Here is a 15,984-nt window from a genome sequence, read left to right as displayed (position 1 = left end):
CCAAAGACCCTTTCTGAAAGAAGGGATATTTCCAAATACCCTTTCTAAAAGAAAGGATGCTTCCAAAGACCCTTTTTGAAAGAAATTATGCTTCCAAAGACCCTTTCTGAAAGAAAGGATGCTTCCATAGACCCTTTCTGAAGGAAAGGATGCTTCCAAATACCTTTTCTGAAAGAAAGAGTGCTTCCAAAGTCCATTTCTGACGGAAATTATGCTTCCAAAGACCCTTTCTGAAAGAAAGGAGGCTTTCAGACACCCTGAGAGAAGTATGCTTCCAAAGACCCATTCTGAAGGAACGGATGTGTCTAAAGCCCCTTTCTTAAAGAAAGGATGCTACCAAAGAACCTTTCTGAAAGAAAGGATGCTACGAAAGACCCTTTCTGAAAGAAAGGATGCTTCCAAAGACCCTTTATGAAAGAAAGGATGATTCTAAAGACCCTTTCTGAGAGAAAGGATACTTCCAAAGTTCATTTCTGAAGCAAATTATGCTTCCAAAGACCCTTTCTGAAAGAAAGGAGGCTTTCAGACACCCTTTCTGAGAGAAGGATGCTTCCAAAGACCCATTCTGAAGGAACGGATGCTTCCAAAGACCCTTTCTAAAAGAAAGGATGCTACCAAAGACCCTTTCTGAAAGAAAGGATGCTTCGAAAAGACCCTTTATGAAAGAAAGGATGCTTCCAAAAACCCTTTCTGAGAGAAAGGATGCTTCCAAAGTCCATTTCTGATGCAAATTATGCTTCCAAGGACCCTTTTTAAAAGAAAGTATGCCTCCAAAGACCCTTTCTAAAAGAAAGGATGCTTCCAAAGACCCTTTTTGAAAGGGAGGATGCTTTCAAAGACCCTTTCTAAAAGAAAGGTCGCTTCTGTAGAAGAAAGGGTGCAAGTAACCACTTTTGGCATTTGCCACTAATCAAAACAACGTGACAAATAATGTGAAAGATTATTTTCAATTTCCTTGAATAAAAATTGGGTCACGATTTTCTTCAATGTTCTAAGAACTGGCAGGAAATTAAAGATAAATGGGAAGAATGACGACAAGTACTTGGCCCCACTTCAAATGCATTCCTGACCTAAAACAAGGATTAAATAAAAAAAACCACAAAGGAAAACAATTCCAAACTTTTTTTCTTTATCTGAAGAGGCGAAGAGGCTGTTGTTTTTAATTGGAAAATCTAAAGTCGGACACATAGCAACAACTGAAGGCAAAAAAAGATTCCACAAAAGAGCTTTAAGAGATGTTCCAAGTAATCTGAAGCAAAAAATATTACATAAAAAGAAGAACAACAACAACAGGAGGATAAAATGGTTATTAAATTCTAAGAAAACCTACCCCAAGAAGAAATCTATGGCAACAAGAAATAAAACGCACACTCGTCAAAGGCAAAGCCAATGAAAATAGGTCTAAGAAACCATACCCACCTCTCAACCCCCTACATCCCCCTCATCAACATACCTTTGTAAGTAGCAAAAGAACAAAGCAATTTACTTCCTATAAATCCCAGGCTATAATATTTTTTAGGCCTTCATAACATTGTTGTTGCTGTTTTTTGTTATGCCCACACACACACATACATACATTAAATATTTACCATGATTATACCATAGAGTGCGGAGGTATATATTTACTAGCTCAAGGCCGTTTACTTTATATAAAGCCCGAAAAAATACGACAATTACATATGTACACACATATATTTACATATGTATATGTGTGTGTGTATATACACAAATTTGGAAGAATTATAATGGCATGTCTGTCAGTTGGTGGACAGTGAACATAAAATAGGTTTGCTTCTCGAACGGAAGTTTAGCTCAGTAAAAATATTGAATTCTGCTGAGCTGAATTCAAAATTTATCACAAGATATTCAATTCAGCTGAGCTGAATTACAACATTTTCACAATAAACACAATTCAGCTAATCAAAATTGAATTTTTCTTGCGAATTTTTCTTGAATTCAGCTGAGCTGAATGCAACATTTATGAAAAGTATTCAATTCAGCTGAGCTGAATACAAAAATTATCACCAAATATTCAATTCAGCAGAGCTGAATTGATGATTTATCACAAAAAGTCAATTCAGCAAAGGCAAAATTTGTTTTTTGTTTTGATTGCAGTAAGACAAAACATGCAATTCAGCTGGCTAAATCAACAATTTTGTTCATTAAACTTAATTCAGCTAAACAAAATAGAGTTATTCTTAAAGAATATTCAATTCAGCCAAGCTTAAAGAGTGTTCAGATTAAGTTAAGTCAATAAATGTGTCCGAAAAAGATCTTTTCTCCAATTCAGCTGTGCTGAATTCAAAATTTATTACAAAATACTCAATTCAGCCATGGGAAGTCGATTTTTTTAAGACTGGAAAGACAATTTAGCTAGGATAAATTTTTGATTTTTGTTCATTAAATGTAATTCAGCTAAACTAAATGCATTTTTTTAAAAAACACTCAATTCAGCAAGCCGAAATTATATTTTTTTACAATTACTCTTGGCTGAAGAAACATTTCCTGACTAAACGACTTTAAACAAACAGGTTTTCACTAATTCAGCTGGGCTGAATTTGAATTTGCTTATAATACACCTAATTCAGTTATGCTAAATACAATTATTCCTAAAAACATTACATTTAGCTTAGCTGAATTGCTATTTTTTTTTTTTTGGCAAAAAAACTAATTCAGCTAAGCTGAATTGCTATTTTCTGCCGGGAAGCCTTATTCAGCTAAGTAAAATGGCTGTAATTGGGCAAAATATTCAATTCAGCAAGGGAAAATAATGTTTTCCATTTCTATAATGTTGCTTTTTTTTGGCAAAAAATCTAATTCAGCTAAGCTGAATTGTTATTTTCTGCCAGGAAACCTTATTCAGCTAAGTAAAATGGCTGTAATTGTGCAAAATCTTCAATTCAGCAAGGGTAAGTCAATGTTTTTATGCATAATACCTAATTCAGCTGGGGGGTATGTTGATGTTTGCTATTTTCCGCCAGGAAGCCTTATTCAGCTAAGTAAAATGGCTGTAATTGTACAAAATCTTCAATTCAGCAAGGAAAAAATTATGTTTTTATACATTATATCTAATTCAGCTTAGCTGAATTTCTATTTTATGGCAAAATACTTAATTCAACTTAGCTGAATTGCAATTATGTGCCATAAAAAACTAATTCAGCTAAGCTGAATTGCTATTTTCCGTCAGAAACCCCCATTCAGCTACATAAAATGCATGTAATTGATTAAAATATTATATTCAGCAAGGAAAAAATTATATTTTTATACATAAAACTTAATTCAGCTCAGCTAAATTGTTATTTTCCGGCAGAAACCACCATTCAGCTACATAAAATGCATGTAATTGATTAAAATATAATATTCAGCAAGGAAAATATTATATTTTATACATAAAACTTAATTCAGCTCAGCTGAATTGCTATTATGTGCCATAAAATCCTATTTCAGCTAAGCTGAATTGCTATTTTCCGCCAGGAAACCTTATTCAGCAAAGTAAAATGGATCTAATTGTGCAAAATCTTTAATTCAGCAAGGGAAAAATAATGTTTTCATGCATAATGCCAAATTTAACTTAGCTAAATTGTTAATTTAAGCCAAAATATTTAATTCAGCATAGCTGGATTGCTATTTTCCGCCAGGAAACCTTATTCAGCTAAGTAAAATATCTGTAATTGTGCAAAATCTTCAATTCAGCAAGGAAAAAATAATGTTTTCTTGCATAATACCTAATTCAGTTGGGGTTATATTGATGTTTGGGTATTAAAAACTAATATTCCTGTATTAAATATCCTATTGTGCTTATCTGAATTGCTACTTTCTGGTTGCATACTAAATTCAGCTCAGCTGAATTGCTATTATGTGCCATACAAACCTAATTCAGCTAAGCTGAATTACTATTTTTCCACCAAAAACCTTATTCAGCTACGTAAAATAGCTGTAATTGTACAAAGTTTTCAATTCAGCAAGAAAGAAATAATGTTTTTATGCATAATAACTCTAATTCAGCTTAGCTGAATAACTATTTATTGGCCGAAACTTCATTCAGCCAAGTGAAATGCATGCTATTGTGTAATATATTCAATTCAGCAAGTAAAAATAATGGATTTTATGCATAAACTTAATTCAGCTTAGCTGAATTGCTGTTTCATGGCAAAATACTTAATTCAACTTTGTTGAATTGCTATTATTTGCGATAAAAACCTAATTCAGCTAAGTTGAATTGCTATTTTGTGGTATAAAACATAATTCAGCTAAGCTGAATTGCTATTTTCCGCCAGGAAACCTTATTTAGCTAAATAAAATGACTGTAGTTGTACAAAATCTTCATTTCAGCTTAGCTGAATTGCAGTTTTCTGGCAAAATAATTTATTCACCTAAACTGAATTGCTATTTTATGGTATAAAACATAATTCAGCTAAGCTAAATTGCTATTTTCCGCCAAGAAACCTTGTTCAGCTAAATAAATGGTTGTAATTGTACAGAGTCTTCATTTCGAGAAGGAGAAAATAATGTTTTCGTTCATAATATATAATTTAGCTTTTCTGAATTGTAGTTTTCTGGCAGAATAATTTATTCACCTAAGCTGAATTGCTATTTTGTGGTGTAAAACATAATTCAGCTAAGCTAAATTGCTATTTTCCGCCAGGAAACCTTATTCAGCTAATTAAAATGGTCGTAATTGTACAGAATCTTCATTTTGAGAAGGTGAAAATAATGGTTTTTTTCATAATACCTAATTCAGCTTAGCTGAATTGCTATTTTATGGCAGAATAATTTATTTACCTAAGCTGAATTGCTATTTTGTGGTATAAAACATAATTCAGCTAAGCTGAAGTGCTATTTTCCGCCAGGAAACCTTATTCAGCTAATTAAAATGGTCGTAATTGTACAGAATCTTCATTTTGAGAAGGTGAAAATAATGGTTTTTTTCATAATACCTAATTCAGCTTAGCTGAATTGCTATTTTATGGCAGAATAATTTATTTACCTAAGCTGAATTGCTATTTTGTGGTATAAAACATAATTCAGCTAAGCTTAATTGCTATTTTCCGCCATGAAACCTTATTCAGCTAAGTAAAATTGATGTAATTGTGCAAAATCTTCAATTCAACGAGAAAACAATAATGTTTTCTTGCATAATACCTAATTCGGCTGGGGTATATTGATGTTTCGGTACTAAGAACTTATGTTCCTGTTAAATATATCCTATTGACCTAATTCAGCTAAGCTGAATTGCTATTTTGCACCAGGAAACCTTATTCAGCGAAGTAAAAAGTATCTAAATGTACAAAATCTTCAACTCATCAAGAAAAAAATCAGGTTTTTATGCACAACACTTAATTCAGCATAGCTGAATTGCTATTTTTTGGCAGGAAACCTTATTCAGCTAAGCTAGATTGCATTTTGGGTGATAAAAACATAATTCAGCTTAGCTGAATTGCTATTATGTGCCGTACAAACCTAATTCAGCTGTGCTGAAATGCTTTTTTCGGGCAGGAAACTTTATTCAGCTACGAAAAAATTCAAGTTTTTGTAGAAAATATTCAATTTAGCAAGGAGAAATATATAACACTTAATTCAGCTGAGGGACGGTTGAGGTTTATGTACAAAAAACTTAATTCAGCTAATTTTTAGTTTTTATTTCTGTGTAAAATATCCTATTCAGCTTAGCTGAATTGAAATATCATTGAAGGAATTTAAAATTTTTATATGGGCATTTATTGAACTTTGTCTAAATTTATTCATTGTGAATCTCATTTTTGAAATTTATTCATTTCAAAATATTCTATTTTTAAAATTCCTGTTACTATGAGGACAAAATTGTTTTCAAATTCAATTTCGAAGAAAAAAAAATGTTCCCAAGAATCCTAAAATATCCGGGTAACCACCACCACATGTTGTTGTCGTTGTCAAGTTCACCAACATTGTCAACCAGAGAGAGAGAGGGAGTTAGAAAATGAGCAGCCTACCAAAGAGCCTACACAAAATTTCTCATAATGCACGCACATTCACACACTCACAGAGATTCACATGGAAATCCAATTCACATTCTCAGTGTGTTACAACAGAGCAGCCAAAGTAACAATTTCAAGTTAGACAAAATTTTGGGTTATGTATTCGAGTGGCCTTGAAACTCTTTTATGTGGTGCATACATATATACATATAATCGAATATATAAGTAAATATTTAAGTATATGGGTTTATATGTATCATGAAATGATTATTGTAATTATTAAAGAAATAATTACCATTCGTAGTAATGACAAAGAGAGGGAGAGTGAGAGGGAGATTGTCACTTAGAAAGAGAAAACGGTTACCACCAGGTGACAAATGTCATTAACTCGTAATAACAATAAACCATTTTAAAATATATTAAGTAATAATTGTTAAGATAGGTGAGTGGGTGGGTGGTGGTTGGGGGTACTTACCTTCTTCACGATCCCTTTCAATTTTTGGATGTATTTTCCCTTTGTGATCCACGGAGGCGGCAGCATTTAAAAAATTCAAATCGGTTTGTGGCTGAGAATAGGGTATGGATATATTTTGGCCATACTGCATGGTATTATTAGCTGCTGAAACTGCAAAAGAAAATTAAAGAAAAAGAGAAAAATAATTAACAAAAAAATTGTTCCATTGGGAAATTGATTTCACTAAAGAAAATAAAAATCTGAAATATTTACACATTTTTGTTGTTTTTCGTTCGTTGTTATTTTTTTTTTTCTATTCTAAAATTGAAAACTACTTTTCTACTTTTTAGGAGTTGGTTAAAATTGTATCACAACACTTGTCGGGTTAGGCAAAAAGAAGATTTTTTTATCAGTCCTACAACTACTTCAGCCGTTAACGATGATGATGGTGCGTGGCTGGCTGACTACTACTGCCTGCCTATCTAAGAGTTTTCCTTCACTAGGCCGGCCTTCTTCTTCTTCTGCTGGTTTCTTGTTTGCCGTCTATAAGTTACGCACTCTTGCTATACCATTTACTAACTGAAAAGCGGCTTATTGTTTGAGGTTCATGTTACCCAGCAGCTGACGCCAAGTTTTGCCTACCAAAGAACATCAGCAGCCTGTCTGGTGGTCGTGGTCGTCGTCATCGTCGTTAACTTCCCTCTATGCCGCCGCTTCCTTAGACATATTTCAAGAGTCAGAGGACAAAAAAATCTGCCGAATCCTTGAAACGAAGTTACGAACAGAAAAATAGTCAGGGCATAGGATTAACCGGAAGGCTAGAGGGGAGATTGAATAATGGAAAGGCAGATCAAAAACAGTCACACAAACATGTCCTTAGAAATGGCACCTACAAACAGCCAACAACAACAGCAGCCGGAAAAAACATTCAACGCACACAACAACAGCAAAAACAATTTTCCCTAACCATACCCTACCCTACATTTTTTTATATTCTTCTTCTTGTGATAAGTTTTAACGCTTTGGGAACCTAAATAAAGTACTGACCTACATCACAGGCATATATTAGAAAATAAATTTGATTTTTCTTAAAGTAACATCAATTCAGCAATAATTCAGCCAGGCTGAATTGAAGTTTACCCATGGCAAACTCTATTCAGCCAGGCTGAATTGAAGTTTACCCATGGCAAACTCTATTCAGCCAGGCTGAATTGAAGTTTACCCATGGCAAACTCTATTCAGCCAGGCTGAATTGAAGTTTACCCATGGCAAACTCTATTCAGCCATGCTGAATTGAAGTTTACCTATGGCAAACTCTATTCAGCCAGGCTGAATTGAAGTTTACCTATGGCAAACTCTATTCAGCCAGGCTGAATTGAAGTTTACCTATGGCAAACTCTATTCAGCCAGGCTGAATTGAAGTTTACCTATGGCAAACTCTATTCAGCCAGGCTGAATTGAAGTTTACCTATGGCAAACTCTATTCAGCCAGGCTGAATTGAAGTTTACCTATGGCAAACTCTATTCAGCCAGGCTGAATTGAAGTTTACCTATGGCAAACTCTATTCAGCCAGGCTGAATTGAAGTTTACCTATGGCAAACTCTATTCAGCCAGGCTGAATTGAAGTTTACCTATGGCAAACTCTATTCAGCCAGGCTGAATTGAAGTTTACCTATGGCAAACTCTATTCAGCCAGGCTGAATTGAAGTTTACCTATGGCAAACTCTATTCAGCCAGGCTGAATTGAAGTTTACCTATGGCAAACTCTATTCAGCCAGGCTGAATTGAAGTTTACCTATGGCAAACTCTATTCAGCCAGGCTAAATTGAAGTTTACCTATGGCAAACTCTATTCAGCCAGGCTGAATTGAAGTTTACCTATGGCAAACTCTATTCAGCCAGGCTGAATTGAAGTTTACCTATGGCAAATTCTATTCAGCCAGGCTGAATTGAAGTTTACCTATGGCAAACTCTATTCAGCCAGGCTGAATTGAAGTTTACCTATGGCAAACTCCATTCAGCCAGGCTGAATTGAAGTTTACCTATGGCAAACTCTATTCAGCCAGGCTGAATTGAAGTTTACCTATGGCAAACTCTATTCAGCCAGGCTGAATTGAAGTTTACCTATGGCAAACTCTATTCAGCCAGGCTGAATTGAAGTTTACCTATGGCAAACTCTATTCAGCCAGGCTGAATTGAAGTTTACCTATGGCAAACTCTATTCAGCCAGGCTGAATTGAAGTTTACCTATGGCAAACTCTATTCAGCCAGGCTGAATTGAAGTTTACCTATGGCAAACTCTATTCAGCCAGGCTGAATTGAAGTTTACCTATGGCAAACTCTATTCAGCCAGGCTGAATTGAAGTTTACCTATGGCAAACTCTATTCAGCCAGGCTGAATTGAAGTTTACCTATGGCAAACTCTATTCAGCCAGGCTGAATTGAAGTTTACCTATGGCAAACTCTATTCAGCCAGGCTGAATTGAAGTTTACCTATGGCAAACTCTATTCAGCCAGGCTGAATTGAAGTTTACCTATGGCAAACTCTATTCAGCCAGGCTGAATTGAAGTTTACCTATGGCAAACTCTATTCAGCCAGGCTGAATTGAAGTTTACCTATGGCAAACTCTATTCAGCCAGGCTGAATTGAAGTTTACCCTTGGCAAACTATATTCAGCCAGGCTGAATTGAAGTTTACCTATGGCAAACTCTATTCAGCCAGGCTGAATTGAAGTTTACCTATGGCAAACTCTATTCAGCCAGGCTGAATTGAAGTTTACCTATGGCAAACTCTAGTCAGCCAGGCTGAATTGAAGTTTACCTATGGCAAACTCTATTCAGCCAGGCTGAATTGAAGTTTACCTATGGCAAACTCTATTCAGCCAGGCTGAATTGAAGTTTACCTATGGCAAACTCTATTCAGCCAGGCTGAATTGAAGTTTACCTATGGCAAACTCTATTCAGCCAGGCTGAATTGAAGTTTACCTATGGCAAACTTAATTTAGCCAGGCTGAATGGAAGTTTAACTATGGCAAACTTAATTCAGCCTGGCTGAATTGTAGTTTACTATTGAAAACAACATAATTCAGCCAGGCTGAATTGTAGTTTACCTATGGAAAACTTAATTCAGCCAGGCTGAATTGTAGTTTACCTATGGCAAACTTAATTCAGCCAGGCTGAATTGTAGTTTAACTATGGCAAACTTAATTCAGCCAGGCTGAATTGAAGTTTACCTATGGCAAGCTTAATACAGCAAGGCTGAATTGAAGTTTACCTATGGCAAACTTAATTCAGCCAGGCTGAATTGAAGTTTACATATGGAAAACTTAATTCAGCCGGGCTGAATTGATGTTTACCTATGGAAAACTTAATTCAGACAGGCTGAGTTGAAGTTTCCATAGGTTAACTTTAATTTGAAATGTTAAAATTTCGGCTTTCAGAGGTTTTTTAGAACATATTCTTTAAGGTTAATGTAAATTTGTCCTGCTTAGCAACAACAACAAAAACATGAACCGTTATTTTTTATTCTTTCATGTTGATGTATAACCAAGCAACAACAACTGTGTCCAAGGCCATCATTATGGTTGTTGTTGTTTTTATTGCTGTGCTCATTTCGGTTACTGAGTGACTAAATGCCTGCCCGGCTGACTGACTGAATGACTGACTGCCTGCATGCCTGAGTGATTACCCAGCATTGTCCCCACCCCCGGAATTCCCACATTAATCTTTACTTCCAAGGCCATTCGTTTCCCCAAAAATACCTAAATACACACACAGCCACACATACATGTGTGAACATGATGACATGGTATACACTGTTATATACCTAAATATGTATGTAAGTGTAAGTGTGTGTGTGTGTGTCGGTTACATTTTATGGGATAGGCTCCATACCAGAAAAAAAGAACCAAAAACTGTGTTGCCTCATCAGCAACCAAAAGTGCCATAGGATCTGGCAAACCAGCAACAAAACAATGTTCCAATAACAATAACAACAACAATAGTAACAAGATATATTCACCGGAACAATCAGCCTTCACGACGAAGTGTTACCATGCCAGACGAAGAAGACGAATGAATGAAAACAATTCAAACGAAGTAACCAAAGGAAGAAAAAACAAAACAAATGCCGGTTATTTCAATTATCAAATTAACTGTGTATAACAGTTTGTATAACAGTTTATGACAAATACAAGTATATATTTTTGATTTATTAAATTTCCTTCCATGTGGTGTTGTTGTTCAGACAAGATTATTGACATTGATTCCAATGAAATTAAGGGAAAAAATTAAAAGTTTCGAATGGTGGGGATTAAAAAGGAAAAGGGAGGGAATTTTTGGAAATGAGTGCGGAAATTGAATTTAAATTAAAGTTGAAATAACAACAATAATTTCGAAATAAAGAAAGTATTATTAAGACAAAAGAGAAAACCTAACCATGCGAGAGTGCTGTGGTGCGTATGAGTGATGTTCGAATGATACTAGAGCACAACATGTTGATCATTCGCCACCAGAATTGAAGTTTACCTATGGCAAACTCTATTCAGCCAGGCTGAATTGAAGTTTACCCATAGCAAACTCTATTCAGCCAGGCTGAATTGAAGTTTACCCATGGCAAACTCTATTCAGCCAGGCTGAATTGAAGTTTACCCATGGCAAACTCTATTCAGCCAGGCTGAATTGAAGTTTACCCATGGCAAACTCTATTCAGCCAGGCTGAATTGAAGTTTACCCATGGCAAACTCTATTCAGCCAGTCTGAATTGAAGTTTACCCATGGCAAACTCTATTCAGCCGGGCAGAATTGAAGTTTACCCATGGCAAACTCTATTCAGCCGGGCAGAATTGAAGTTTACCCATGGCAAACTCTATTCAGCCAGTCTGAATTGAAGTTTACCCATGGCAAACTCTATTCAGCCGGGCAGAATTGAAGTTTACCCATGGCAAACTCTATTCAGCCGGGCAGAATTGAAGTTTACCCATGGCAAACTCTATGCAGCCGAGCAGAATTGAAGTTTTGCCTATGGCAAACTCTATTCAGCCAGGCTGAATTGAAGTTTTGCCTATGGCAAACTCTATTCAGCCAGGCTGAATTGAAGTTTTGCCTATGGCAAACTCTATTCAGCCAGGCTGAATTGAAGTTTTGCCTATGGCAAACTCTATTCAGCCAGGCTGAATTGAAGTTTTGCCTATGGCAAACTCTATTCAGCCAGGCTGAATTGAAGTTTTGCCTATGGCAAACTCTATTCAGCCAGGCTGAATTGAAGTTTTGCCTATGGCAAACTCTATTCAGCCAGGCTGAATTGAAGTTTTGCCTATGGCAAACTCTATTCAGCCAGGCTGAATTAAAGTTTACCTATGGCAAACTCTATTCAGCCAGGCTGAATTAAAGTTTACCTATGGCAAACTCTATTCAGCCAGGCTGAATTAAAGTTTACCTATGGCAAACTCTATTCAGCCAGGCTGAATTAAAGTTTACCTATGGCAAACTCTATTCAGCCAGGCTGAATTAAAGTTTACCTATGGCAAACTCTATTCAGCCAGGCTGAATTAAAGTTTACCTATGGCAAACTCTATTCAGCCAGGCTGAATTAAAGTTTACCTATGGCAAACTCTATTCAGCCAGGCTGAATTGAAGTTTACCTATGGCAAACTCTATTCAGCCAGGCTGAATTGAAGTTTACCTATGGCAAACTCTATTCAGCCAGGCTGAATTGAAGTTTACCTATGGCAAACTCTATTCAGCCAGGCTGAATTGAAGTTTACCTATGGCAAACTCTATTCAGCCAGGCTGAATTGAAGTTTACCTATGGCAAACTCTATTCAGCCAGGCTGAATTGAAGTTTACCTATGGCAAACTCTATTCAGCCAGGCTGAATTGAAGTTTACCTATGGCAAACTCTATTCAGCCAGGCTGAATTGAAGTTTACCTATGGCAAACTCTATTCAGCCAGGCTGAATTGAAGTTTACCTATGGCAAACTCTATTCAGCCAGGCTGAATTGAAGTTTACCTATGGCAAACTCTATTCAGCCAGGCTGAATTGAAGTTTACCTATGGCAAACTCTATTCAGCCAGGCTGAATTGAAGTTTACCTATGGCAAACTCTATTCAGCCAGGCTGAATTGAAGTTTACCTATGGCAAACTCTATTCAGCCAGGCTGAATTGAAGTTTACCTATGGCAAACTCTATTCAGCCAGGCTGAATTGAAGTTTACCTATGGCAAACTCTATTCAGCCAGGCTGAATTGAAGTTTACCCATGGCAAACTCTATTCAGCCAGGCTGAATTGAAGTTTACCCATGGCAAACTCTATTCAGCCAGGCTGAATTGAAGTTTACCTATGGCAAACTCCATTCAGCCAGGCTGAATTGAAGCTTACATATGGCAAACTCCATTCAGGCAGGCTGAATTGAAGTTTACCTATGGCAAACTCTATTCAGCAAGGCTGAACTGATGTTTACCTATGGCAAACTCTATTCAGCCAGTCAGAATTGAAGTTTACCTATGGTTTTCTTTAGATAAACTTTAATTCAACTTGGCTGAATTAGGTTTTACTTGGATAAACCTCAATTCAGCTGGGCTGAATAGTGGTTTCCATGGATAAACTTCAATTCAGCTGGGATGAATTAGGTTTTCCTTAGGTATACTTCAATTCAGCTGGGATGAACTAGGTTTTCCTTAGGTATACTTCAATTCAGCTGGGCTGAGTTAGGTTTCGCTTGTGCAAACTTCAGTCCAGCTGGGCAGAATTAGGTTCTCCTTAGGTATACTTCAATTCAGCTGGGCTGAATTAGGTTTTCCATCGGTAAAAATCAATTCAGATGCGCTGAATTAGGTTTTCCTTAGGTAAACTTCAATTCAGCTGGGCTGAATTAGGTTTTCCTTAAGTGAACTTCATTTCAGCATAGCTGAATGATAGTTTTCCCCAATATTGGCATCATCTGTTGTGTGAGACTGTAGTTAACATTGCGCGGGAGAGTGAGAGAAAGAAAAATCTCTAACATAAATAGTGTAGTAACAGGAATTTTCACTTTCACATCAGAAAATACCGAGAAGGATAGCAAAACAAAAATCAAAACAATTAACTCTCACTTGTGTGAGTTAGCAGCTGTAGAAAGAAGCATGCTTGTTGGTATAACAACAGAGAACAGACCAGAGGATGTAAGGCAAAGCAAGCAAATATACATCCTGTAAAGAATGCGGCTTGGCCTAGAAGTCGGTTCAACGTAAACATGGGAAACATAAACAGAACAGATGAAAACGAAACTGTAAACTAAGGGTGTTGTGGAAAGAATGTAAGCCAAGTTAACAACCAACCTAGAATTTTAGAAATGTGTCGGCCACAGAGTTGTGTTACACGAGGAAGGAAACAAAGTGGAGCACAAGGCAACAACGTCAACGACATAGTGTCAAAGTCACTAACGACGGGGTATACAAACCCCATGGCTTTGTCGGAGGAAAGCAAAGTTTGAGAAACTTGGGTAAATTAAAACCCACTGTGATGGGAGAGTTACGAGTAAGAGTGAGAGAAAGTTCACATAAGGAAAGAGATGTGAGAATGTGTGCATGTGTGTGTGTGAGGTATGTGGTGAGTTGGCAGATAGCACGAACTAAAAACTCAACCCCAATTGGGGCCAAAGCCACTCACACTTGGGTGAACTCTACACATATTTAAAAAAACTGAGGGGAGAATAAGTTCCCTAATAGGCCTGAGTTGGCTAACAAGGGGAGCTAAACACCCCTATGCTGATAGGAAAAGGTTATGCCAGGGAAAGATGAGAAAAAAAATCATTAGAATACTGACTTTTAAGTGGTTAATGACACAGAACACGGCAGTGTTAACAGAGAGAGGGAGAGTAAAAAACACATGTTGGGGAATGATGGACAAAGGCAAAAAAGCCGGTAGCATGATAAACTCATAACAATGTACATATGTGGGTGGATGGATGGATGGCCAAAGAGAATGTGTGAGAGTAAAGGAAAACAAGAGTGAGAGTGAATTTGATTTTTTTTTTTTGCTTATTTTCTCTGAGGCTTTTCACCGTGGGGTTGTAAAATAATGAGGGGGGATGTAAACATATGGATGTGTAAGTGGGCTTTATGGTGTGGTGGGCTTACCAATACAACGGCAACATCAATCATATATACACTATAGATATTATATACAAAAACCAACAATGACATGTGGTATGATGTCTTTTTTGCTAACATAAACAAAAACAACAACTTCCAAATGAAGTTTGAGTAATTATTTTAACAATATGGGGGAAGATAGTCGCCAAACACACACAAATGGGGGAGAAATTAGATAGCAAAGAAAACAACACTAAATTGAAAAGCAATAATTATTTGAAATAACTAACAATAAATGCTATAAAAATCAATTAAAAAAGCAAACTACATTTTAAAAAGCATTTTGAATTGAAGTTTTCCTAAAGGAAACCTTATTCAGCCAGGCTGAATTGAAGTTTTCCTAAAGGAAACCTTATTCAGCCAGGCTGAATTGAAGTTTTCCTAAAGGAAACCTTATTCAGCCAGGCTGAATTGAAGTTTTCCTAAAGGAAACCTTATTCAGCCAGGCTGAATTGAAGTTTTCCTAAAGGAAACCTTATTCAGCCAGGCTGAATTGAAGTTTTCCTAAAGGAAACCTTATTCAGCCAGGCTGAATTGAAGTTTTCCTAAAGGAAACCTTATTCAGCCAGGCTGAATTGAAGTTTTCCTAAAGGAAACCTTATTCAGCCAGGCTGAATTAAAGTTTTCCTAAAGGAAACCTTATTCAGCCAGGCTGAATTGAAGTTTTCCTAAAGGAAACCTTATTCAGCCAGGCTGAATTGAAGTTTTCCTAAAGGAAACCTTATTCAGCCAGGCTGAATTGAAGTTTTCCTAAAGGAAACCTTATTCAGCCAGGCTGAATTAAAGTTTTCCTAAAGGAAACCTTATTCAGCCAGGCTGAATTGAAGTTTTCCTAAAGGAAACCTTATTCAGCCAGGCTGAATTGAAGTTTTCCTAAAGGAAACCTTATTCAGCCAGGCTGAATTGAAGTTTTCCTAAAGGAAACCTTATTCAGCCAGGCTGAATTGAAGTTTTCCTAAAGGAAACCTTATTCAGCCAGGCTGAATTGAAGTTTTCCTAAAGGAAACCTTATTCAGCCAGGCTGAATTGAAGTTTTCCTAAAGGAAACCTTATTCAGCCAGGCTGAATTGAAGTTTTCCTAAAGGAAACCTTATTCAGCCAGGCTGAATTGAAGTTTTCCTAAAGGAAACCTTATTCAGCCAGGCTGAATTGAAGTTTTCCTAAAGGAAACCTTATTCAGCCAGGCTGAATTGAAGTTTTCCTAAAGGAAACCTTATTCAGCCAGGCTGAATTGAAGTTTTCCTAAAGGAAACCTTATTCAGCCAGGCTGAATTGAAGTTTTCCTAAAGGAAACCTTATTCAGCCAGGCTGAATTGAAGTTTTCCTAAAGGAAACCTTATTCAGCCAGGCTGAATTGAAGTTTTCCTAAAGGAAACCTTATTCAGCCAGGCTGAATTGAAGTTTTCCTAAAGGAAACCTTATTCAGCCAGGCTGAATTGAAG

At 36.5% G+C, this 15,984-nt stretch overlaps 2 protein-coding genes across 5 annotated transcripts in view; one reads left to right on the top strand and one right to left on the bottom strand.

Moving 5' to 3' along the window:
* The window catches only part of LOC141399680 (uridine 5'-monophosphate synthase-like), a 117,867-nt gene that overhangs the window by 9,764 nt on the left and 92,119 nt on the right, over positions 1-15,984 (top strand). The window lies entirely within an intron of this gene.
* The window catches only part of l(3)neo38 (C2H2-type zinc finger domain-containing lethal (3) neo38), a 77,997-nt gene that overhangs the window by 13,879 nt on the left and 48,134 nt on the right, over positions 1-15,984 (bottom strand). For all 4 annotated transcript variants that reach the window (XM_073978816.1, XM_073978838.1, XM_073978827.1 and 1 more), the window contains one exon: positions 6,430-6,579. In XM_073978816.1, coding sequence (XP_073834917.1) covers positions 6,430-6,579 — 150 coding nt within the window. The remainder of the gene's footprint in view (positions 1-6,429; positions 6,580-15,984) is intronic.

This window comes from Musca autumnalis, unplaced genomic scaffold, assembly GCF_047663935.1.
Source record: "Musca autumnalis isolate F117 unplaced genomic scaffold, ASM4766393v1 scaffold_1, whole genome shotgun sequence".
In the NCBI taxonomy this organism is placed as follows: domain Eukaryota; kingdom Metazoa; phylum Arthropoda; class Insecta; order Diptera; family Muscidae; genus Musca; species Musca autumnalis.
Note: the sequence above shows the minus strand (reverse complement) of the source record. Positions and strands in the feature narration are given on the sequence as shown.